Consider the following 24,158-nt stretch of genomic DNA (forward strand, 5'->3'; position numbering starts at 1 on the left):
TTTGGGCGAGAATTAACATGTTTTTACTATATTTCACTGTTAGAGGCTTAAGTCTGAAAAGACTACTAAATTTCCAGACATAACTATTTTTGGACATTACTGCTTATCTCAGAGCTGCCCCTTCTCCAAACCACTAATGAGGAAAGTTAAGAAGTTGAGTCTCACACTGATATTTCTCAAAAGAGAGAGGGAGAGGAAAAAGAAAAGAGGGGGGCCTTCTTCATTCCTCATAGAAATGAGCAATACTTTTTTGCACACTGTTGCCTCTGGCTTTGGAGTTCACCTTTAAGGTTCAGTATTGGAACTGGAAACTGGTGCACAGTAAAATTCTACAACAACAGATGCAGAATGACTGCAAAGGCTGGTATGCCCAAATAAATGGGCTGGTATTTCCTCCTCAGGTTCCCATGTACAGACTTCAAACTAGACAAGTAGTGTTTTTATATTTTACTTGCTGGCTAGCTCCTTTGGTGACAGATTGAGGACAGCCCAGAGTAGCAAAGTGACAGAGATATAGATGACTGGACTTCTCTGGGTCTCACTGGGATGTGACACGCTTTAAAGAATTATAATTGCTTCTAATCACTGCCCAACTGCATTAAGTCCACTTTAGATAAAGGCCTGATGCAGATTGGAAAACTGAAATGATTTTGGGGCCATAGGGAACTAAGCAGGCAATCTTAGACTGTCAAAAAACCTGAGGGATTTGCTTTGCAGTAATATGATAGATGGCTTGACTAGACATGCCATTTCCTATTTTCTGCTTTCATCTTTCAGACCAGATTGCACTAAACCACAAAACCATTGTGTGTCCCATGATCGATGTCATTGACCACAATCACTTTGGCTATGAGGCACAGGCGGGGGATGCCATGCGAGGAGCCTTCGACTGGGAAATGTACTACAAAAGAATACCGATTCCTCCAGAGCTCCAGAGATCTGATCTCAGTGACCCCTTTGAGTAAGTAGCAATAAAGGGAAAAGTTGGAACAAGAGACAGAGAGAGTGAACAAGTTAACTGTAATGACAGAAACACCAAGCTGAGGACTTTCTCAACCAATTAGCCCTAATTAAAGGTAATAAAAGCAAAGAGCCACAAACAGCAGAACAGCGAGAAAAGGTTAATGCAACAAGTTATAAAATAGAAGGGGTTATGTTTGGATGCACCGAGTTTCCTTGCCTCTGGCATGTGTTGGCAGAATGGGAAGTGGTGGGGGGAAGACTTTGTGGGTAAGAGAGAGACTAAGGCAGAAACACACATTTCTAGTGTTTCTGCAAGAGGTGGGAAAGGACAAGAAATGTATGTGGTGATAGTTATTCACTGTTTATTCCTCAGAGTGTTTTCTGTACAGACTTTAGTTTGATTCCTTTGCTGAAGATGATTCAATAGCTGAGTCCACATTCTGCTGGCAAGGGCTCTATTTATGATGGATGTTGTTGTTACTGTCTATATATTGCTATAATTTAAACAGCCGTATGAAAAGCAAAGAATATCAAGCTGATCTGTACATAATCTCTAATAAGACCGAATCAAATGCTGGAATTGTATGAATCAGATAATTCATAGTAATGATCTACTATTCTCCACAAAGCTGGGTCTATTTTTATTTTATTTTATTCTTGTCTTGTAAGGACAACATGGGATTTATCCTCATCAGAGGAGAGAGAAACCTGAATTAGTTCATTAAACTTTCAGAATCACTCATGCAGCTCGCAACCTAGCAGGACTGGCAATGAGATTTGCTCTGATGCTCTCATTGTCCATTACTGAAACTCAGCATTGTATCTGGAGCCTCCATTCAGATTTTCACAGTTTAAAAACACCAAAAAAGCCTTTCTCTGATCTCAAAGTCTGGCACTATCTGAAAAAAATGGGTCTGATTTGTGCAGAATGCAGCACTGTTTCCATGGTTTTAATAGGTTCTCTCTCTGGGGGGAAAAAGAGACTGATTCCATGGGCTTATCTTCAGTGCAAAGTTATCTTGTGTTTATAGCTAGATTGCTCCTGTTATCTTGACATTGTCTGCACACAAAGTCCTCTCACTCATGGGCAATGGTACCAAAATAAGTGCAATTTGTTACCTGCTAACATGACCACTCTGTAATGTGGATGCAGGCTTTAACACAATGCTCAGAAGAAGCCACTAGTCCTCCAGTGCTTTCCCACAATTCCTTCTGTGCCTCTTGGACAGTAATTTTTCTATCTATTCCCTGTTTCCAGACCAGAAACCACCTAACTATTTTTGAATAGTCCAGTTCAGCTTTCAAGCCCCACATTTATACATGGCTCCTACTACCAATCCAATTGCAGAAAAATAATTAAAAAGGGAGACATTAAAATCTGTGTATTCCATTCAAAACAAAGAAACAATTAATGTGTCTCCCCGCAGTGCTAAGTTTTATACTAGCAAGTCATAGGCAGGTTTTCACTATTTTCCTTCTAGTCAATAAAGTGGCAAAAAAGCACTACTATATGGCATAGCAGATATTACCCTTAGAATAATGGCACCTAGATGTCCTATAAAAATATTGGAATAAAAACATGCAAAATGGATGGGCTAGTAAAAAGTTCTCTGTGGTTAAATATACCATTTAAACAACATGCATTCTGCTTCTGCATCCAAAACAATGGTAAAATCTGGAAGAAAGACGAAAAATGATGTGCTCGTTTAAGGCTAAAAGAAAGTGTACTTAGTGGAAAAACAACTCTTGTTTTTAATCACCATCTTTAAAAATATATCTTTGTATAATGTCTTTTATAAAGGTGCATCATAAACAAGGATAGTATACATTGGGGTGGACAAAATATAATCGATCCCACCGCTCAGTGGGAGCCTGAGAAAAAGTTCCTGCTTTCACGCCCTGCACTCGACTCAAAGCAGCCTGGCTGCAGGGACCATGTGTTCTCTGCATGCAGTGCACAGCAGGGGGGCCATCCACATGCCGCTCCCCCACTCCCAGCACAATCTCACAGCTCCCATTGGCCAGAAACCAGCCAATGGGTGCTGCCTGGGCCAGGCTTGTGGTGCAGGCAATGTGCAAAGAACACTCCTTCCCTGGGATGAACATGGCCCTCGCAGCTGGCCACTCTGAGCGGTGTGCAAGAGAATGGAAAACTGGGAGTCTGCCCTAGTTTTCCACTGGGCTGCTGGCCGGGAGCTACTTAGGTAAGTGCCTCCCGGCCAGAGCTTGGGCCTGTTACCTTAGTCCCTCCTTCCCCTAACTCTCTGCTTACCCTCCTGCACCCCTGCCTCAGGTCACAACCAGTGTTCCCTGTAAGATGAGCACTTGGGTGACTACTCAGGCAAGATTTAAATGCCACTCAGCAGATTAGCAAAGTGCCCACAGCTGGTAGCATGTGTTTCTGCTGGTGGTGCACATCCACACATGCCTTGGTGCACTTACCAAAATTTATTCCACACAGATAAATTAAAGGGAGCACTGGTTACAACCTAAGCCCTCTACACCCCCACACACTTGTGCACCCATTCTTCCCCCTCTCCCCCTGCCAGACCCTGCACCCGAAGTCATAACTCCCTCCTCCCCTAGGTCGCAATCCAAATCCCCACACTCTGCTCAAGATCACAACCCCCTATCAGACCCTGAACTCCTTCCTACACTCCTGCTGGTCAGAATCCTGCAGCCATACACATACCGACTCCTGCACCTCAATCCCCTGATCCAGGTCACAACACCCTCCTGCACCCGAATCCCATACCCTGAGCTACCTTCTGCACCCAACCTCCATCCCAGACCCTACACCTCCTCCATTAATATTATTGAACAGTTCGCATAAAATGGCCACTTGTCAAACTCTTGGGCTACGTCCACACTGGCCCCAAATTCCGGAAAAGTCATGCAAAGCAGGTAAGTCAGAATAGGGAAATCCGCGGGGGATTTAAATAAACATGTCCGCTGCTTTTTTTCCGGCTTGGGGAAAAACCGGAAAAAAGCATCTAGACTGGCGCGATCCTCCGGAATAAAGCCCTTTTCCGGAGGATCTCTTATTCCTACTTGAAAGTAAATTCCTACTTTCAAGTAGGAATAAGAGATCCTCCGGAAAAGGGCTTTATTCCGGAGGATCGCGCCAGTCTAGACACTTTTTTTCGGCTTTTCCCCAAGACGGAAAAAAAGCGGCGGACATGTTTATTTAAATCCGCGGGGGATATTTAAATCCCCCGCGGATTTCCCTATTCTGACTTACCTGCTTTGCATGACTTTTCCGGAATTTGGGGCCAGTGTAGACGTAGCCTTGGAGTGGTTCCCCAATCAAAAATTATTGCCCAGCCTTGCCCTGCATATTATAGGTATTCTAGTAATGTCAACACAATCTGATAACTTTCTGGGGCACTGATCAAACTTACGGTAAATATAAAAGGGTACTGAATGTGGAACCACTACTTTATATCACAAACTGAGAGGCAGAAAATGAGGTAGCCGGGGGGCTGCCACCTCATAGGTACATAATGGGAGCCATTCTAAGCTAGGAAAGGGGAGCATGGGAGTGGGAGACAGCAGGCGGCTCCCGGAAACAGAGCAGGGACCCTGCTGAGTGGAAGCAGCCACTCCATGGTGACAAGCAGGGTACTGTGAAGCTGCTGATGGGCTCTTTTTGCTCTTTTTATCATCTTATCACTCAGGTAGGAAAGCAGCAGCTGTTTAATACTCCTGATGGAAAACCATGGAGCAGCCAGGAGGGAGGGTGAGTGACAGCACCACAGACGAGAAAAAGGAGGAGGATGAAGCTAGCCCCCTAGCAGCTACGTGAAAGGGGACTCTCCTGATAAAAACCAGGACTTTAAATGTCCTGGGAAGAAACATAGATTTCTTGGAAAAGTACCTCAAAAAAGGGGCAATTATGGGAAAACCTAGTTTTGTTCTAGGTCTGTTATTCTATTCAGAAGTACTTTCCTAGAATAAAATGGACCAAAGCATTGCTAAAAAGCAGTGTGGTTTTGCTTTGGCTAGCAATTATTATTTTGTCTTTCAAAGTCAGTGCTAATTTTCTTTCTGCAGAAAAAAATACAGCTTCTGCTCCACTCACTTCCACAGGCTTACATAAATCTGATGCATTTAATACATAGCATATGACAAATAAGGTAAACATTACAAACCTCATGCCCAGACCATCATAAAGTTAATTGACCTAGACAGTTTTTGTAGCAGTGAAGCTGAACTATTTCCCTTTAGGAATGTATGTGCTGACATGAGAGGCAGATTCAACCAACAACATGTTACTATTTTGTAAATTGTAAGGATTTGGGTTTTTTAAATTAGGCTAAATATTTTGCCATTGGTATTCTAATAGCTGTACTTTTTGCCAACAGTTTCCAATCTGGGCAGATTCTGAATGAACTGAGAAAATGCCAACTTTTTTTAGTAAAATACTAGCAGTTTTTCTTTTTTGTTTTTGCTTCGGGTTTTTTCTCCCCTATTGAAGATGCTGACACAGTGGGTGCCAGAAAGTAGACCACAATACAGAAGACTAAAATATCTGTATTATTTGAACATAATACTTGTGTGCTGTCTATAAGCAGAGAAAAGTGTGTGTGTGTGTGTGTGTGTTGCCCCTACACTGACAATCAGAACAGTTGTCAGGTAGGCTTTTGCTGTGACAGTATTGGGCAGTTTGCTGAACTCCGTAGCCAGCTGAGCTGGTAACTTTGGAATTAAATTTTTAATTTTTTTTTTACTGTCATCCGGTTTGGCAGTTGTTTACATTTGGCAACTGCATCCACCTACTGGACACTGTATAAAATCCCCTTGACTGGGAAGAATCGGGATTCTTTTAGCCAAATGTAACAAAAGTGTGGGTATATCTTGTCCACACAGTCACATTGTCATTCAAACAGCAGCTTTTTTCCTAATTGCCAAGGAACTGGGAGCAGAACTTCAGTGCATCTCACTCAGTTTTTTTGATCAGATGCCCTCACATTCAGCCCTTTGTAACTTGCTCAGCACAAATTGGCTGGTGACTAAAACTTGCATAAACATTCTGACTTCTGAAATGTATAAGTGATGCGGCAGCCCATCCGCCAACCTATGCCGATTTTATGATGCCAGTACACATACCCTGAAGGTGCTATGCTATTCAGGGGAAATGGCAAAACTTCCATGGATTTCATGGGACCAGGATTTAGCTTTAAAAGCTAAATTCTTCCATCAAAGCTCCTGCGTACATCAGAAAAAGCAGTTTAAATGTCCAATGAAAATTAAAATCTCAGCTGCAATGTGTATGTGGAGATCCTTAGAGATCATTCTATACTCCACGTCCCAACTCTGCTGCGCTGAGGTAAATAGGTCTGCTAAATCGCATAGTAACTTGGCATACCGTAGTACTGGGAAGAGTCTGCTCTTTATTCCTTGATACCAGTGTTACAACATTGATTAATGTTATAAAATGTTCATACCTCTGGCACATGGCACGCATTAGTAACCATTGATACCAGTGGTTACTGTGACGATACACTTCATCAAATCCAAATAAATTACAGTATCAATTCAAAATAACCACTTAGCATTCACAAACTAATAAAGCTAATGAATTAAACATATAGAGACATCTAGGAGGACTGATGGGGTAGCTGTTCAGGGCAGGTATTCTTTGTTATACGTATTGTACGGCACTAAGCACAATGGAGCCCTCAGGGATGATTGAGGATGGGAACGGGGTCTAGTAGGAGCTCTTGGACTACAAATAAGTTTTAATAAAATGTTATCTGAATGTCCTTAGCAGATGAGGGGATTGTTCTGCACCTTAGTGGACACTTGTCAACAGCTATGATCTCTCAACTGCTGACTTCCACCTCTGAAACTCAGCATCTGTGTGGATATTGCCCTCTACATAGTTCTTTCTCATGTGGTCTGTTCAGCTGCTGAAGCAGATTTGTCCCTTTCAAACCTTTTGTTTGCCCCTGGAGTATTTTACTGGATGGGATGAGTGTGTGTTGTTTGCCAACACATAATAGAGGAAAAACAGTTCAGTCATTAGGACAATAGCTGGAGTTAGGTGACCTGAGTTTGAGTCCCTTGTTCTACTTTCTTGCATGGTGGGAGGGGGGGGGGGCTTACTTAGTCTTTCTGTGCCTCAGTTACCCATCTGTAAAAGAGGTATTGTAAGACTTCTATACCTCACAAGGGTGTTATGATGCTAAATACATTAAAGATTGAGACACTCAAATACTAGTGGGGCTTCTCTAGAAAGATGATTTCAGCTGCATTCTTGATGTTAGCAAGAAAAGGAAAACAGTGGCTTTCTTGAATTTGTTTTAATGTCTTCGGTTCCTCTTGTGGGACTGACCTTCAGGCTGTTTGACACATAACCTTGGTGTGGATGGCACAGCTAATAGCCTAGCAATGTGCCAGTCACCTTTTCTCTGAATTGCATCTAGAATTATTCTTGCAAGCTATTATACAGTTAATGTCTCATCTGAACTTGACACATTTTAGTTTAAAAATGAAGTCATATTTACTCCAAGACCCTTTTCCTGGAGCTCCTTGCTTTCACTATTTATATGTTCTCTTGAAAGCATGTCAGCTCACAGAAACTCCTTACCAGGCCTGTATTTCACATTTGACAATGGCTTTTTGCAATTTTATGATCATTTTCTGAAGTTCAGGCCGTGCTTTTGGACAATAATTTCTATAATATGGCTTTCACTGCTTTATAATCTGTGTCTTCTATGACAGATCTCTGCCTATAAACATATTCATAAAGCCTCTCAGAACCAGGAAGAATTGCCAATATATCTTTTTCTATCTGCGTATAGTTCTGTTGTGTTTTAGTCCATGCTTGGGTGTTCCCAGGGTAGACTGCAGAAAGACAGTTTCTAGGTCATGTGAGTTTGCATAGACTAACAGCCAGACTTTCTGGTTTAGTTAAGATGTGGTTGGCAGAGAACCAAAGATATCCAACAAAAATGTTGTCACTTTTTTGTGTTCTCCTAATCCTGTGGTGCTATCAAGATCATACTATTTTTTTAATGAAAAATGGAAAAACTGACATATTCATGACAGACACTGTAAAAGATGTGCTCTCATGAGATACTACTGAGAATATACAATTCAGGACAAACTGCTGAGGAAAAAAAGGGTAGTCACAGCCCAGGATTGGTGGTCTTCCACTTAAAAGGTGATCATATTTTAATCATATCGCTACACGTGCATATTCCAGCCCCCTGTTAATATGACCCTACCTCCTGTCTGAGTGCTCTAATCTGAGGTACAAAGCTGAGCACGGGGTAACACTTCTAAATCGGGTTATGTTTCATGGCATACACTTAGAAAAGTGAGAGAAACATCCATTACTCTTTTTGGAAAGATGAAATGTAACAATGCTTTAAATTTTGCAAGTCAGAATAACATACAAGTTCTCTTAAGCAGAAACAAACAAATCAGGCTACTCCCTAAATCAGAAAAGCATAACTCTCTGCCATCTTATACTAGGCCAGCTATTTGCTGACTGATTTCTAGTAGGATCAGATTGCATGCTTCCCTACAGAGCCCATTAGCTTATAAACAGGACCAGGAAAAATTCCTGAAATTTTGAGACCGAGCTCTCAGTTTTCAGTACACCATCAATAACTGGTTCAAATCCTTTTCAAAACAGTGCTGGTCAAACTTTTCTCAGAGCTACTTAATGGCTTGTCTCAGATCACTAGAGCTGTGCAAACATTTTCTTTGGTTTCAGTATATAGGAATTGACATTCTCCAAATATCACTTGCATTTTGGGTTTTGGATTTTAACACAAAAACTCAAAGGATATCTCAAATGAAATCATTAATATCCACAGCTGTCAACCTGCAAACTCCCATAAGTATTGCGTTCATTTACAAACTACCACAATACATTGTTCCTCCTAGACATAGCAGCATATTTGTACAATGAGTTACTTAAATCATCATAAACACATTTAATTTGGAGAAGTCCACAATAAAATTCTTGAGGCCGTAATTTCCTTAAAGAAAAAAAATCAGTAATATAGCAGGTTACCTACTGCCTAAAGGTGAACCATTTGAATCTTTCAATATCGTATTGATTGAAATGACTTGGCTTTCAGAATTATAAAAATATCCAATTGAAAAGTTTCCAGTAAAGAAAATTAAGCTTACTGGCAATTTAAGAGAAAATGTAAACTATTTTTTTTCCTTAAAATATTTTTCATGAGACACAAACATGTTGGACCTTAATTTGATGGTCAGCAAGTCCTGTGCTTCTAAGGGCCATAAGATTGTATCCAAACCTCATTGCAGATCTCTCATTCTCAGCTGTTTTTTTCTGTATCAGAGTCTGGGAGCAGTTTCTGCACCAAATTCCAGTAGTGCTGGTAAAATGCCATTCTTAAAAAAATTACAGATTTGCAGATCTTCATCTCATTCACATTTGTGCAATAGAAAGTCCCAAAAGAAGTGATGTGACCCAATGTCAGCCAGAACGCCCATTAAGCCATAGATAGCCTCCAAGCTAGATTGTTTAGCAAGTTTTATAGGTGCAAATTAACCCAAATATTGGGTGGAACTAGCCTATATTCCTTAAAATCCACATAGTGTGTTGTCGCTAGAGGAATTTTTATCAGTCTGTGCTTTGTAAATTTTAAATTTTCCATATTTCCTAAAAGTCCATCATTTCTTCTTATATACATAAATGTGATGTGTCTCTATAGTCCCTTTTCGGCTAAATGATGTTATTTCTATAATGCTGAACTCTGAACTAATAACGTATCTGATTTACATCTTGCTCCCCTCAGTCACACATTGGAGAGGACAAGCAGGAACCGCTTGCTAAAATTCCACTAACAAACTGAATAATATGTACCAAACATCTCCAGTTGTGCAGTATTCTCTACCACAATGATCAAGCTCATCAGTGCTGGAAACTCATCCAAGACCAGGGGTGGGCATGATACAGCCTGTGGGCTGGATCTGGCCTGCAGGCCACCCTGCAGGATCCTCAGACGCAAAGCCACTTTAAGCGGCTGGCTGCTCCCTGTTGCTCCCTGCTACAAGTGAAGGGGAAAGAGGAAGGCTTTGTGCGCTGTCCCCGCCTCCCAGCAAAATGTCTCAGTTCCCATTGTCCACATTCTCCCTGGTGTCAAGAGCAGAAAAACACAGCATCGGGCTGTGGCAGGCAGGGAGCCTGCCTCAGGATAATGCAGGGCTGCTGGCCAGGAGTTGCCTAGGTAAGCGCCCAGCCCTCCCTGATGGCCAGAGGGGGGAGACCCAGGGTTGCCTTCCCTCCGCGAGAGGGGGGTTGGCGAGCACAGCGAGCATGGGGCACAGCCCTGTAGTACTGCATTAATCTACATTTTAGCTCCATGGCGACACAACCACAAGGTATGCTTTTTCAACCATTCCTTCTCCAATATAAAAACATTATTTATTTGGTTTAAAATTAAATCAAAATAATACCAAGAAGCCCAAACAAAAAAATAAACTGAACCAAACTGAACTGTGCACTGCATGTACGGGGCTCTCAAGAAAACGTAGAGACAGAATGAACCACGAGTGATATATAGTAGTCAGACTGGCTTACCACAATTGTGGAAGGTGCTCTCATACTAAGCTGATGAGGGTAATACAAGAACATGAAAGAATAAAAGAAAGTGTTAGCATGACCTCAGATGAAGTTCATTTTTATATACTACATATAAATGATTTCTTGCTATATGCAGTGGTATTGTAGCCATGTTGGATGTAGATATTAGAAAGACAAGGTGGGTAAGATAATTTTTTATTGGACCAACATCTGTAAGTGAGAAAGATGAGTTTACATTTTCTTCTACCTGGTGTTTCCTCCTTATGATGATTTATAAACAAATTTAGAGATTACCAGGCCAGAAATGATTGATAAACATACCGTGCTTCTGAACAACAAATATTTTATCTATGATAAATGAGTGAGGTAAAATATTCACAATATTCACAGTGCAACAGTGTTTTTCATTTGTGTGTGTGTGTGCCTCCATGGAATATTTTCAGTGTGCTAATAAGGGGGTTGCACAAGGGTGAGAGAGGTTATAGATTTCAATCCATAGTGCCTCACTCTTTCACTCTACAAACATGAGTATCCAGTGGCTACAATAGTAGTAAACCAGAGGAAAAAGCTTTCAGCGCATGAGTGAGAGTTGGGAAGAGAGTTGGGAAGTTGGTTTAGAATGAGTAGAGGTACGAGACAAGGAGATCCAATATTGCTGAGTATTTTTATCACACACCTAGAGAAAGCAATGGACAATATCAAGGAAGAGGTAGAAGGGATATCGGTGCATGGGATGAGAATTAACAACTTGAGGTTCGCAGATGATATATTTATCATCAAGGAAGATGAAGAGAATACCCATCTGCCGGTAGGGACAAAGATGTGTCCAGAGGTGAAGAGTCTTCAAAGAGTCCTCGAGGCGTCACTCCAAGTGTTCCCAAAATTGTCCCCCCGACTCAAACTTTCCTTCCCTACTTATCCATTAGTGTTATAATAATATGTCACTCAAAAACTTGTTAGGCAAGCACATTTTGAAGGTTAGGCAAGAGGTTTTCTTCTAATCATCACTTTCACCAGATGCTGTTTGTTTGTTTTTTTCAGATGGAAGTTTTTTTTTCAGAGACTTCATGCTCGGGGGCCCTGATAGATATATATATGTCTTAGGGCATTCAGACAAACTTCCTGTTTTTCTTAATGTATAGCTCAGTGATTTCACTAAAGATTTAGGCCTCAGGAAGGACGCAGGGTCAAGCTGCCCTCTCCGTGGCACCTAAGCTCTCCCTTCTTCCCTCTCCCGGACTTGGTCATGCTGTCTAGGCCTATTTTGGTCCTGTTAGCTTGGTTGCTAAAGTTCAAGCAGTAAGCAATAGTAGTTCAGGCACATTACTGGATTTGCCGAAATCTCCCCATACAGAGGGAGAGTTGTAGGGAAGCCCTCTTTAGCCAGCCAGGAGAGAAGGAGGAGAGCTCTTCATCTGTTTTTAGCATTCGCAAGAGAGCTGTGACCGCTTTGCTCTCCTTAACTTTAATCCCTGCAGCTTCCTCAGTACCAAGGTTTTATCTCAGAAAAGAATCATTTGTAAAAATAGTTGGAGAATATCATTTTGATATCATCATGATAGGTGCCTTAGAAATAAGATAGACAGACAAGATCACCTTCTGACGGATCTTCAAGTCAGAAGTTCTCCATAGTATGGTATGGATAGCACCATATGGATGCATTAGCATCTACCAGTTATAAACCTAGGTTTACAATGCAGTGTGGACACTCAAGTACAGGTACAATGTGCAATGTAGAGATCCCTGAAACACATTTTCGTTCCATATGAAGTAAGGTTTCTAAGGATATAGTGGCTCTGAGATAACAGCACTTTTCAGATGCATTGTGATATAAAAGTCTCAGACTCAAGCACCTGTGAAATGCCAATTATCATAAAAGCCTCTACATTCACTGGAGTGTGTTATTTCATTTACAAAATGATATGATTGTCTTTTTTGAGTAACAAAAAAAGTAGTAAGGCTATGCAGAGATTGCTAGTAGCTGTTTCCATAATTGCAATGGCTGTGGTCTTTATTTGTCAATCAGATTGCTCATTCAAGTCTTGGCCATTTCTGAAAATATCCGGACCATTATAGAAACTGTATACAACTCCATACATATAGGCTGTGTCTAGACTGGCAAGTTTTTCCGCAAAATCATCTGCTTTTGTGGAAAAACTTGCCAGCTGTCTACACTGGCCGCTTGAATTTCTGCAAGAACACTGACGACCTCAAGTAAGATCGTCAGTGTTCTTGCGGAAATACTGTGCTGCTCCCGTTCGGGGAAAAAGCCCTCTTGCGCAAATCATTTGTGCAAGAGGGCCAGTGTAGACAGCACAGTACTGCTTTGCGCAAAAAAGTCCCGATGGCTAAAATGGTGATCGAGGCGCTTTTGCGCAAAAGCGCGTCTAGATTGGCATGGACGCTTTTCCACAAAAGTGCTTTTGCGGAAAAGGGTCCATGCCAATCTAGATGCTCTTTTCCAAAAATGGTTTTAACGGAAAACTTTTCCGTTAAAAGCATTTCCGGAAAATCATGCCAGTGTAGACGTAGCCATACAGTAAAAGCAGTTTCATCATTCCTTCAAGTACATGATTTTGGAGATCAGTATCTTTGGGGTTTTTCATTGTCTAATTGTTGAAACTGTTTCTTCCAAAGTTGTTTTTAATCATCAAAGTCGATTAGCTACCAATTGAGCTAATAAGTAATGAGCAGAACACATCACCCACCTTTTTCTTGGCTCCACAGAGCAGTAAGTTCAGCTGATTTTGAAGAGCCACTCAACTTTTTTTCTGTGCAAGTGAAAATAACAGTTTTGTTTTTCTGTGAGAACAGACCCATGGGGATGTGCAGTGATTTGTGGCTGAAGGGTCAGTGACAAACCAGTAACTGGGAGAAAGCAGAAGACTCAGACGATTGTAACACTTGCCTACGTTCTTCTATTTGAAACATTTAAAATATTGAAAACCATTTAGCAGCTTCACAGAGTACCCAAGGAAAAGGTAAAAATAAGATGGAAAGCATGACACAACTCAAGTATTTGTAGGGTGGAGGAGGGGAATCTTTAGTGATGCAGAATTATGCAATGGTTATCTCCTAGATGAGAACAGATTTCAGTGGTAGAGCTGCTTGAAGTGCATTTGAGTGATTTGTTTCAAAGCAAATTCAGCGGTAGAAAAGTAGTCTATTGTTATTAAGAGCTTATCCACACAGGAAAGTTTTTACCAGTTATATCAGTATAGTTATACCAATATAGTTATAATACTATAATCCCCCATAAGAATTCTCTAATTCCAGTATAAAAGTGTCCTTTTTTGGTTTTACTTAAGCTAGAAGCTGGACCAGAATAAGAGCTTTCCTTGTGGGGGTTTATATTCAGCTAACTGTATTGTCTTAAATTCACACCTTAGTTTATAATTTCTCATGTAGACAAAAAACTGTTTGTTAACTAGGGATACTAATATTAAGCTACTACACAGCAATGTTGGGAGGCTTAATTAATGTTTGTAAAATGATTTGAGACTACCAATTGAAGGTACCCCGCCGTGGCTGCGGATTTGCTCCCGGTGCCCCTGGTCTGCTGGGGACCGTCTCCAGCAGACCAGGGGCACCGGGAGCAAAGCCGCAGCGGGTCCCGCGCCAGAGCAAAGCTTCAGAGGTGAGGCACCCCGCCGCTGCGGCTTTGCTCCCCGTGTCCCTGGTCTGATGGGGGGGGGGGCGCAGCTAGTGTGCTCTCCCCCCCCCCCCCAGAAGACCAGGCTTTTGTTGTGGACCCTGGGGCAGAGCAGCTGGGGTGCTGCCGGTTGGTCCCGCAGCGCCGCTCTGGGCACTACTGGACCAACCCCTGCAGCACCCCAGCTGCTCTGCCCCAGGCGTCCCCAAGTCAGCCGTTGCTGAAACTGACCAGCGCTGACTACAGGAAGCCCGAGGCACAGTTGCTCTGCCCCGGGCTTCCTGGAATCAGTGGCTGATCAGTTTCAGCAGCAGCTGACTTGGGGTTCTTAAGTTGAATCTGTATGTAAGTCAGAACTGACGGTCAGTTTCAGCAGCGGTTGAATCTGGACGCCAGTTCCGACTTACATACAGATTCAACTTAAGAACAAACCTACAGTCCCTATCTTGTACGTAACCCGGGGACTGCCTGTATTTAAGTTGGCACTATTTGAAGTTTATTAATACTTGTCTGAATATGAAAATCTCCTTTAAAATGCCAGGGTAAAGCTGGGATACTTGGCTAATGTATAAAAATGGCTCTGCTAGTAAGATGACTGATGAACTTCAATTGTAGATAAGTACCATCAGTTGTATCTAGTGATTATTATTGCTATTATTAAATAATTGTTAAGAAATCTAGCCTCCAAGTTACATAACGTACAAATGTTGGAGTATAGCAAAGACCACCAAAAAGCTACTTCCTGGAGAAATTACTGGACCCATATCTCCATCTACTGGTGAAAGGCATAATGTCTAAATTGAAAGGCTATGTTAAAAAATCCAAGCTAAGTAGAAGAAAAGATTTTAAGAGAAAATCATCTCTAGGTAGAGTATTCAATGGGACTTTATGCAGACTGATTCACCCATCCCTGCTCATAACCCAATGACCTTAAACTTATTGATCTATACTGACTAGTAGTCCAATGCAGAAAAGCAGAAGTTTCTGTTTAGAGTCCGCCTGAGAACATTGTCAGCCGGAATGCATTGACATCAGAGAACCAGATTTGGAGGTCTCAAACAGCTTTCTATATTGTTCATTGGAACTTAGTAATGTCACAAAGGTGTCATAATTAGGATAATATTTAATCACATCATCAGTGCAGGGCACTGGATTAGATAACATCTCAAAGTTCCTTCCAGTTTTATGGTTCTGTGATAGCTAGGTTCCAGGAGAATGATGAAAAACATCTGTTCTAACAGAATCTCCAGGCAGATGACCCATAGAATGGTACTGATGCTGGTTCCAATAGTGGCAGAATAAAAGTAGGGAAGATATCCTGATCACTCATTAGCAATTAAATGTATTACATATCACTGTAATGCTGGGTATATCAGATATGTTACGCATGACAGTGGGCTATACTCCCTGAATAGTAAGTGCAATATATATACAGTAAAACTCCGATGGTCCGGCACCATCGGGAACCTGGAAGTGCTCCGGGCTGCCGGACCATTGGAGCTGCTCTGCCCCCAGCTTCCCGGATTCAGCCGCTGCTAAAACTGACCAGTGGCTGAATCCAGGAAGCCGGGGGAAGAGCAGCTGAGGTGCTGCCGGGTAGGTACCATAGCGCTGCCCCTCGGGGCTGCGGGACCAACCCGGCAGCACCCCAGTTGTCCCTGATTCAGCTGCTGCTGAAACTGACCAGCGGCTGACTACAGGACCAACCCAGCAGCGCCCCAGCTGCGCTGTCCCAGGCATCCCGATTCAGCTGTTGTTGAAACTGACCAGCGGCTGACTCCAGGAAGCCCAGGGCAGAGCAGCTCTGTCTCGGACTTCCTGGAGTCAGCTCCTGATCAGTTTCAGCAGCGGCTGACTTGGGGATGCCTGGGGCAGAGCAGCTGAGGTGCTTCTGGGTTGGTCTCGCTGTGCCAAGGGTTGGCGCTACCGGACGAACCCAGCAGCACTCCAGCTGCTCTGCTGCAGGCGTCCCCGATTCAGCTGCTGCTGAAACTGACCAGCAGCGGCTGAATCAGGGATGCCTGGGTCAGAGCCGGACTATCGGAAGGGGGGGCTATGAGGGGTCTGGTGCCAGACCCCTCATATCCCCCCCCTTCTGATAATCCGGCATCCCCTAGGTCCTAAAGGTGCCGGATTATCGGAAGTTTACTGTAGTGTGAATCAAGATATTAAGCATCATGCCTTTGAAATGTTATTCTTAAACTTTATAAACAACATTTCTCTTGCTATGATTGTGTCCATTTCATTCAGCAAACATTGATTTTTTTTCTTTTGTTTCTAATGAAGCTTGAAATTAACATACCTTTTTTTTTTTCTTCATTGTTTACAACACTGATCATATTAGCATAGCTGTTTGATGGGAGCACAAACTATTTTTAAGTAGGTTCCATATAATGAAATGTTTTAGTTTCTGAACTACTAGAAACCTTCAGAAGTGTCTAATCTTTAATTACAGTGTCTTCCAGCATTACATTTAGAAAGAGATTTAGAATTCAGAGCATATTCTCCATACAAATTTTAAGAGAGAGCAAACTTTGAGCCTAAACTACAGATCGGTGCTAGCCGCCAGGGCTCCCCAACCACCACTGTTCCAGCCCCCACTGGCTTAGCTGGCAGTCCCCAGAACCTGCGGACTCCTAGCTGGCTTAGGCTCTGGGCCTCCAGGGCTCTTTGGTCCAGCTACATCCATGGCCCTGCCCACTTAACCTCATAGACTTTCAGGTCAGAAAGGACTGCTGTGATCATCCTAGTCTTACCTTCTACACATTGTAGGCCACAGCACCTAAGCTCTGGAAGAGATACTGAAGTCCTCAAATCATGGTTTAAAGACTTTCATGTTACGGAGAATTCAGCATTTAGTATGTTGTATTAAGAAATGTAAGTAAACAAATTCTAAAAGGGTGCTTTGTAAATATAAAAAAGTCATCATTTTTAATACCACGAATACATTGCAGTGAAAATATCTTACAACTGGAAAAGTGTTAGGGAAAGAAAAGTGATTTTGATATGGAACCCATGCCATGAGATTTCTGTCTTCTTTGTAAAATGTGGTATATGTTTAAGTAAACAATGTAAATGTTATGTAAACTTTAGTGTTATCTAGAAGGTCACAGTCTATCTGTATTAACTAGTGAATTCATCTCCCTCAGTCTATTATTTATATTGCCTCTGAGCATTGATTTCTTGCACCACAGTAATGTGCCAGATAGATATACACTTCTGACCTAAAGAAGAGGATGAGAAACAGAGTGCACTTTGGGGTGTCTTTTATCTGCCTTTCCAGCATGAACAATTATTATTCTTTTAGAGATACTTACTATTTTAGAGAAACCTTATTCTTTTAGAGATACTCTCATTGGGACAGAGAAGGGAAGAGTGAATTTGTGGTGGTGAATAACAGCTGGAGTAGTGACAGCTCATCACTGTGATGTAGTAGTATTAGTGACTGACAGTTTGGCAGAGTGGCTGGCCAAAAGAGAACATCAGGGGAATTTCATGACAGCTTTCCTTTCTGCAGATTTCATTTTTCCATATGCTTAAATTATTGAGTGTTGCTGCTACTGTTCAATCAAAGAATCTCTAGGGGTGATAATTAGCCAAACAACAGTTAAAATCAAGAAGAAAGACATGTCCCAATTATTTATTAATTATTTTGTGACTTCTTGGAACTGTTGATTAAAATGCCAGTAGAGAAAACTGCCAGGCAGGATTTAAAAACTCCAGGGCTACGTCTAGACTGGCATGATTTTCCGCAAATGCTTTTAACTGAAAAGTTTTCAGTTAAAAGCATTTGCGGAAAAGCACGTCTAGATTGGCATGGATGCTTTTCCGCAAAAGCACTTTTTGCGGAAAAGCGTCCGTGCCAATCTAGACGCAGTTTTGCGCAAGAAAGCCCCAATTGCCATTTTCGCGATCGGGGCTTTTTTTGCGCAAAACAAATCTGAGCTTTGCGCAAAAGGACTTTTGCCCGAATGGGAGCAGCATAGTATTTCCGCAAGAAGCACTGATTTCAGACAGTAGGAAGTCAATGTTCTTGCGGAAATTCAAGTGGCCAGTGTAGACAGCTGCCAAGTTTTTCCACAAAAGCACTTGCTTTTGCGGAAAAACTTGCCAGTCTAGACACAGCCCAGTGGTAAAAATCATTGAAGTTAGACAAAATTCCTCTTGACTTCAGTTGGATGAAGATTTCACCCGAAGAGAAGTAAGAACAGGCAGGCATAGACTAAGCAGTAGCATTTGTGTGTATCATCTCATTCTTGAAGGAACTTCAGAAGCTTCTTCTGTGGATTGGCTAAGTTCTTCAGTTATTTTTTTCTACATATCAGTGATGGTTGGAACTGGTATTGAATATTCTCAATCTTTGCCTGTGAAGGCTGAATTAAAGATTCTATGTCCTGATGCCTCTTTGGTATTTGATACAATAGCTGCACCCAGATGAGTAGGAATGGGGAGCATAAAAGAGAGAAGAAATGAGTGATACACTAATCTATAGATAGCCCCCTCAAGGTACTGTAGAACACATTCCTGGTCATCAACACTCTTTTTAAACTCGGTTACAACTACATTTGTACACTTTTGGGTGTATTGTTTTTCAGGGTTGTCAGTAGTATTGCATCAGTAGCATTGGGTTAATTATTGGATGTTCAGGACCTTTAATACTTGGGAGGGTGTTCTTCTCACTTGTACTATTCTGTTCCAGATTTTCTCCTGGGGAGAACTGGGACAGGGAATGAAGAGGAATTGAGGGGCAAGGAGTGGTTTGGAGTTTTTAAAGGAGACACCATTAGATTTTTAGTGTGCAAGGTCTGAGTTTTGTGAAGTAATTGGGCTGGAACTCCCTTCTTCCCTCAGTCAGCAAGGCTGTTTCCTAGTTTTCAGTTGATCTCTTTCTGACATCCAGAAGTTAATAGGATGGGAAATACAGTCCCTCCTGGTGGCTATATTGTAACCTTAGGCATTTGCAAGATGTGTTGGAAGGTCAGGGAATATATAAAATTGTCCTCCCACACAACTGAAAGAAACCAGGAAGGAAACACACTTTGCCTATGGTCTCTTCTAAAACTACAGAAAGTAAACAGTCTTTGTTTGATTATCCTCTGATACCTTTGTTTTTGCAACAGTTTTGTGGAAGATAGCTATGAATGAGCGAAACTCTGAGAGAACATGGCATGCTTTACTGCAATTTTTCCTTTACATTGAAATAAATCTCTTGTTACCCAGGGAATGAGATAACGTTAATTTAGAAGATAATTAGACTTGCTCTGACTAGGTGTTAATGATCCCTGATCCAGAACCGAGATTCACCTGGTAATCCATATCTCTATCACCGGCAGACTACTGATCCAATAATCAGGCATACAAGGTTTAGGGCCAAACCATGTATTTTAGAATATAAACAGCAAAAACAGGCTCAATCCCAATCCCAAGATATAAAGAAGATAGAAAAGATCCCAGTACAAAAAGGTGATACATTACAAAATGTCAGGCAATCAGCGTCCACAACCTACTACTACTTAGCTAATTTTAAGCCTCGAAGGAGGACCAGCGGGGAGATCCCTCAATGCAGTATCCTCGCCTTCTGGCCTAGGGCTGCTGGAAGATCATCGACTGTTCAATAGTGGTTCTCCCAGGATACAGGAAATGGATGACCTTTCAGCGAATCCGTCCGGTCCAGAAGATGGGTGGTGATGAAGGTTAATAAAATCCAAGTCCAAAAGCAATGACTGTAGCCCAAAACCCTTACGTGGGATGATTCCACACGTGAGTGGCACACAAGTCAAAACCAAAAGGTTTTACCACAAAACCATTAATCCAATGATGTTCAATTTGACAAGAATGAAAAAGGGTATGGAACCTAAGGAACCCAAAGAGCAAGAGGGACAAAAGGAACACAAACACTCCTCAGCCCAGGCCTTTTATTAGCCTCGAGGCTGGAAAAGGGCTCAGTGTACTGAGTGCAAGATTTTAGGGTGGTGTGCAGAGACTTAGAAGGATGAGTGCAACACTGTAGTGATGAGTGCACATGATGTTGAAATGAGTGCATAGGTGTAGTATCGTATGCAACGCTGCTCTTTTTGGCAGGAAGCCACCCTTGTGGTAAAGATATCCCTTATACAAAATGGCGGTTCCATAGACTCCATTTTGTGTTCCCTTATTCACATAGAAATCACACTCAGGGTAACACTCTAAGTAAGAAAAAAATTATTTTTGCTTGTTAATTTCACGGACATATCTTTTTTTGTTTGACTTTTCACGAGAAACTTCTGAGGGTGTTCTTACTCAAAGGTTTTTCTTTACATCACCTACATTAATGAATATTATTCCTTTACAGATCAGGAAATATTATTTGTGTTTTAGGTAAGAAACTGAGGCACTGAGTAAGTATTTTGCCTAGTTTGACTCAGAAATTAAATGGAAGAGCTGGTAATTGAGTTCTTAAGTTTTAGTCCAGCACTATAACCAGAAAAGCATCCACTCTTTCTAGGAAGTGAATTTGGGTAGTCATAGCTTCTTCTGTACCTACCCAACATCAACTCTGGGGTCTGCAGGAAGGAAATTTCTGACTTCAGATAAAGAGTTTAAAGTATTACAGCCGTTCATGTGATTATCTGGTGATCCTAGTTCCATATGCAACAGGCCTTGACAATATTACCTTCTTCTGTTTGCTGCCATTGTGTTTGAATTAGGCAAGTCACTATGGTACTTATTATGAAGCCTCTCAGATCATACTTCACAATGCATAATGCATTAGTGTGCTAAATTTTAATGCAAGTGAAAACAGTGGCTGAGGCGAACTTCTACTCCGATTTAACCACACCCCCTACCCAGACCTTCCAATCTTTTCCAGCAATGATATTTCTAGAATATTTCTTCTCAACCCATTTTGTTAATTAGTGTGCTACAGTACATAATGCCTCTTTGGCATTATGAAATATTAAGCACCACCCAAAATATTTCCACAAGTTAGGGCTAAATAGAGTTAGGCAAAGAACATAAAAAAAAATCCAAAAAAATCAGATTGAACTTTTAAAGAGAAAACACTCCAGCTTCCTCTTTTGTGTTTACTTTTAGTGAGGGCCAAGCAGTTTAAGTTTATTTCCCAAATACTTATGGAAAACATAGTTCAAATGTGCTTTCATGGACAATCTCAGAAAGGAAATTTTAAATGTATGCATGTCAGAATTTACACTGAAATGTATGCCTGCTCGTCGAGTCAGGGTGCAGAAACAGTGTACCATGTGACTTATTTGACCAATCATAAACAACACAACTCACACTTTGAATATGTCTTATAGTCCACAGAGACAAATTTTAAAATAATATTAAATGAATGATTTGAAATACAAAGACACTCAGATATACTTGGTTTGGCAAACAAATTAAATACCACGAATTACAAAACAAAAACCCTTAAAAATAGTTGATAATCCTGCAGCACCTTACAGGCTAACAAAAATGTAGATGGTATCATGGCTTTCATGGGCACAACACTTGTAGGTTGTGTCCACAAAAGCTCATGATACCATCCATCTACATTTTTTGTTAGTCTCTAAGGTGCTGCAAGACCATTCACTGTTTAAGATTTTTCGGTTACAGACTAACACAGCTACCTCCCTGAGACTAAGAATTACACATATTTTCTTTTTATACATTATATTTTTTGGTATTCGCCTAGCAATTTGTCACCTTTGAGCGCATTGCTACACTGGTACAGGACCAATCTGAAGTCAGTGGACCCTCATGCATGAATTGTAGGATCTTGGCTCTTTAATAATATTGGGATAATATAATTCATGGCTATAGTGCCTCTGCAAATAAATATACTAACCCACATATGCACAGAAACACACAGATTTTGGCACTCTATGTGGAATCCCAGCAAATTACTATTCGAACATTAATTGAATGTGGCAAACATGGAAAGTTCTCTTCAACCCTCTTAATTAAAGGTTTTGACTGAAAATCTATCAAAGTAATATTTCAGTCTCCCCTGATTTTCCCATAACCAAAAAACCCGCACTCTCTATAGTCATTTCTAAAGCACATCATTGAGTTTTCATTAAAAATAATCACCTTCTGTATAGAAGGTCAGGATAATGCCACAAGAATGTCAGGCATCATCCCACTTGCGCACATTTATTATTACTTTCATAAAGATTGAATGATCCACTGCAGAAATTCTTAGACTGTATCTCATCATTCATCACCTGTATAAACTACTGCCCTTGTAGAATTAAACAGTGACTGTCAGGAGGGCACTTCTACTGTGTCTCCCAGCCTGCCCTGACCTCATGATCCTAGAAACTCTAATAAAGGCAGTACTGACTTACTGCAGTGGTATATTATGTATGTGTTCATACTAATTTTTTTCATGCTTTGTGTCATTATAAGAAAATTCATTTGCTTCTGAAATACTTCCTTGTTATGAAGTCATTAAGGCCATTTAAAAAAAAAACCCTAAAGTAACTATAGCACCTCTCTATATCTCACCCAATTGTGTTTTGCAGTATACAGAATATGAATTCATTAATCTTTTTAAAATGTAGTGGCAGAGATTTGGGATGAATCTTTGATATAACTCTTCTATTGACTTTACTCATTTCCTGAGTGAAGCTGTTTCTTGGATTAGTGTAATTTTCTCCTGAACCAATATGTAATTAATTGGATTCATTACAATTGAGCTGGGGGGAGAGACTTTTTGTAAAAGGTTTTGTGTCCATGTCCTGGCTTTCCATTTCATTTACTTTTACTGTTTGTAATATCAGTAAATGACTGAGTGCAAGTAGAGGTGAAAGTGGTTCACTTTAACACATTAAGTGTAACAGTACTTATGTAAACCTTTAATTTACAGAGATGTGGGCTCTAACTTTTAGTTCCAAACAACAACTTTAAAAGCTGAACATACTGTTATTTTTAAACCTCTGCATTGTCTTATCCTGCCCACTTCACAGACCCGATGTCTCTTCCTCCATTCATCCAATATTTAATTCCTCTCTGTCCTTGGTAAAAGGAACAAAAGCCTGCCCTTCTGAAACTATAGCCACCTTGATCAGTTTACCTGTGCTTCTTTGCTTAATTGATTCTCTTTCAATCCAAATCTCATCTTAAAATAAGTTTTCTTCCTTTCCTTTGTCTCCCAGTTTTTCTCATACTTTATTGTGGGCATTATAACTGAAAAATTAATTATATTAATTATTGTGAAGGAGGGGTTGTTTGTTTTTAGTTTTTCTAGTTCAAAAGGGTCTGGAAAAGAAATCTGCAAGTTGGATAAAGAAATATCTCTCATTGACATGAAATGTCCTAGAGTCTTCCAGTGAAAATTGTTTTTGATTTGACTAAGTAGTAGTCCTTTGAAAATCAAACTTTGTGCCGTTACAGTATATTGATTTTTAACACCCTGAAGCAATGTTTTGAACACAGACAGGCTGTGCATGCATACGTTCCTAACGTAACAGTGTAGTGAAAACAGAGACTAATAAAGTGTGATTTCACAGAAGTCCTTACCTAGTTCAGAGACCTGATACAAAGTCCACTGAAGTCAGTCAAGGGCTTTGGTCCTTATTGCACATCTCATAAGGCACACAGTAAATGCTGCAAGATTCTACATTCACTATAGTCTATTGTGAAGTAATTATTGAATTATTTGGTATGCAGGTCACTCGGAATTAGCTCTTCAGCCCTGGAGCACCCTCTTCCAGCTGGTGTCATGCCTGCTGTTACCTTTTATTCTCCACCACTTTGTGTTCCCCCCGTAAGTACTGCCCTGCTGTGTTCCCCCCGTAAGTACTGCCTTGCTGCATTGCCCCCACACTCTGGGGTCCTCTCCTTCAGGGACCCCCCAGCTCCCTATTCCCACCTTGTCTCAATTACTCTAATGCTAGTCATCATCTAGCCCCTTACCTCAGGGGCAAACTGCAGTCTGAAATGGCAACTCATCACAGGCAACAGGGTGTGGACCTGCTGCCTTCTGCT

General features: G+C 41.1%; 1 protein-coding gene across 5 annotated transcripts in view; it reads left to right on the plus strand.

Moving 5' to 3' along the window:
* GALNTL6 (polypeptide N-acetylgalactosaminyltransferase like 6) overlaps positions 1 to 24,158 on the plus strand; it is an 837,664-nt gene that overhangs the window by 712,339 nt on the left and 101,167 nt on the right. For all 5 annotated transcript variants that reach the window (XM_075930207.1, XM_075930204.1, XM_075930205.1 and 2 more), the window contains one exon: positions 778 to 961. In XM_075930207.1, the coding sequence (XP_075786322.1) occupies positions 778 to 961 (184 nt within the window). The remainder of the gene's footprint in view (positions 1 to 777; positions 962 to 24,158) is intronic.

Source organism: Pelodiscus sinensis, chromosome 5, assembly GCF_049634645.1.
Source record: "Pelodiscus sinensis isolate JC-2024 chromosome 5, ASM4963464v1, whole genome shotgun sequence".
Taxonomy (NCBI): Eukaryota; Metazoa; Chordata; order Testudines; family Trionychidae; genus Pelodiscus; species Pelodiscus sinensis.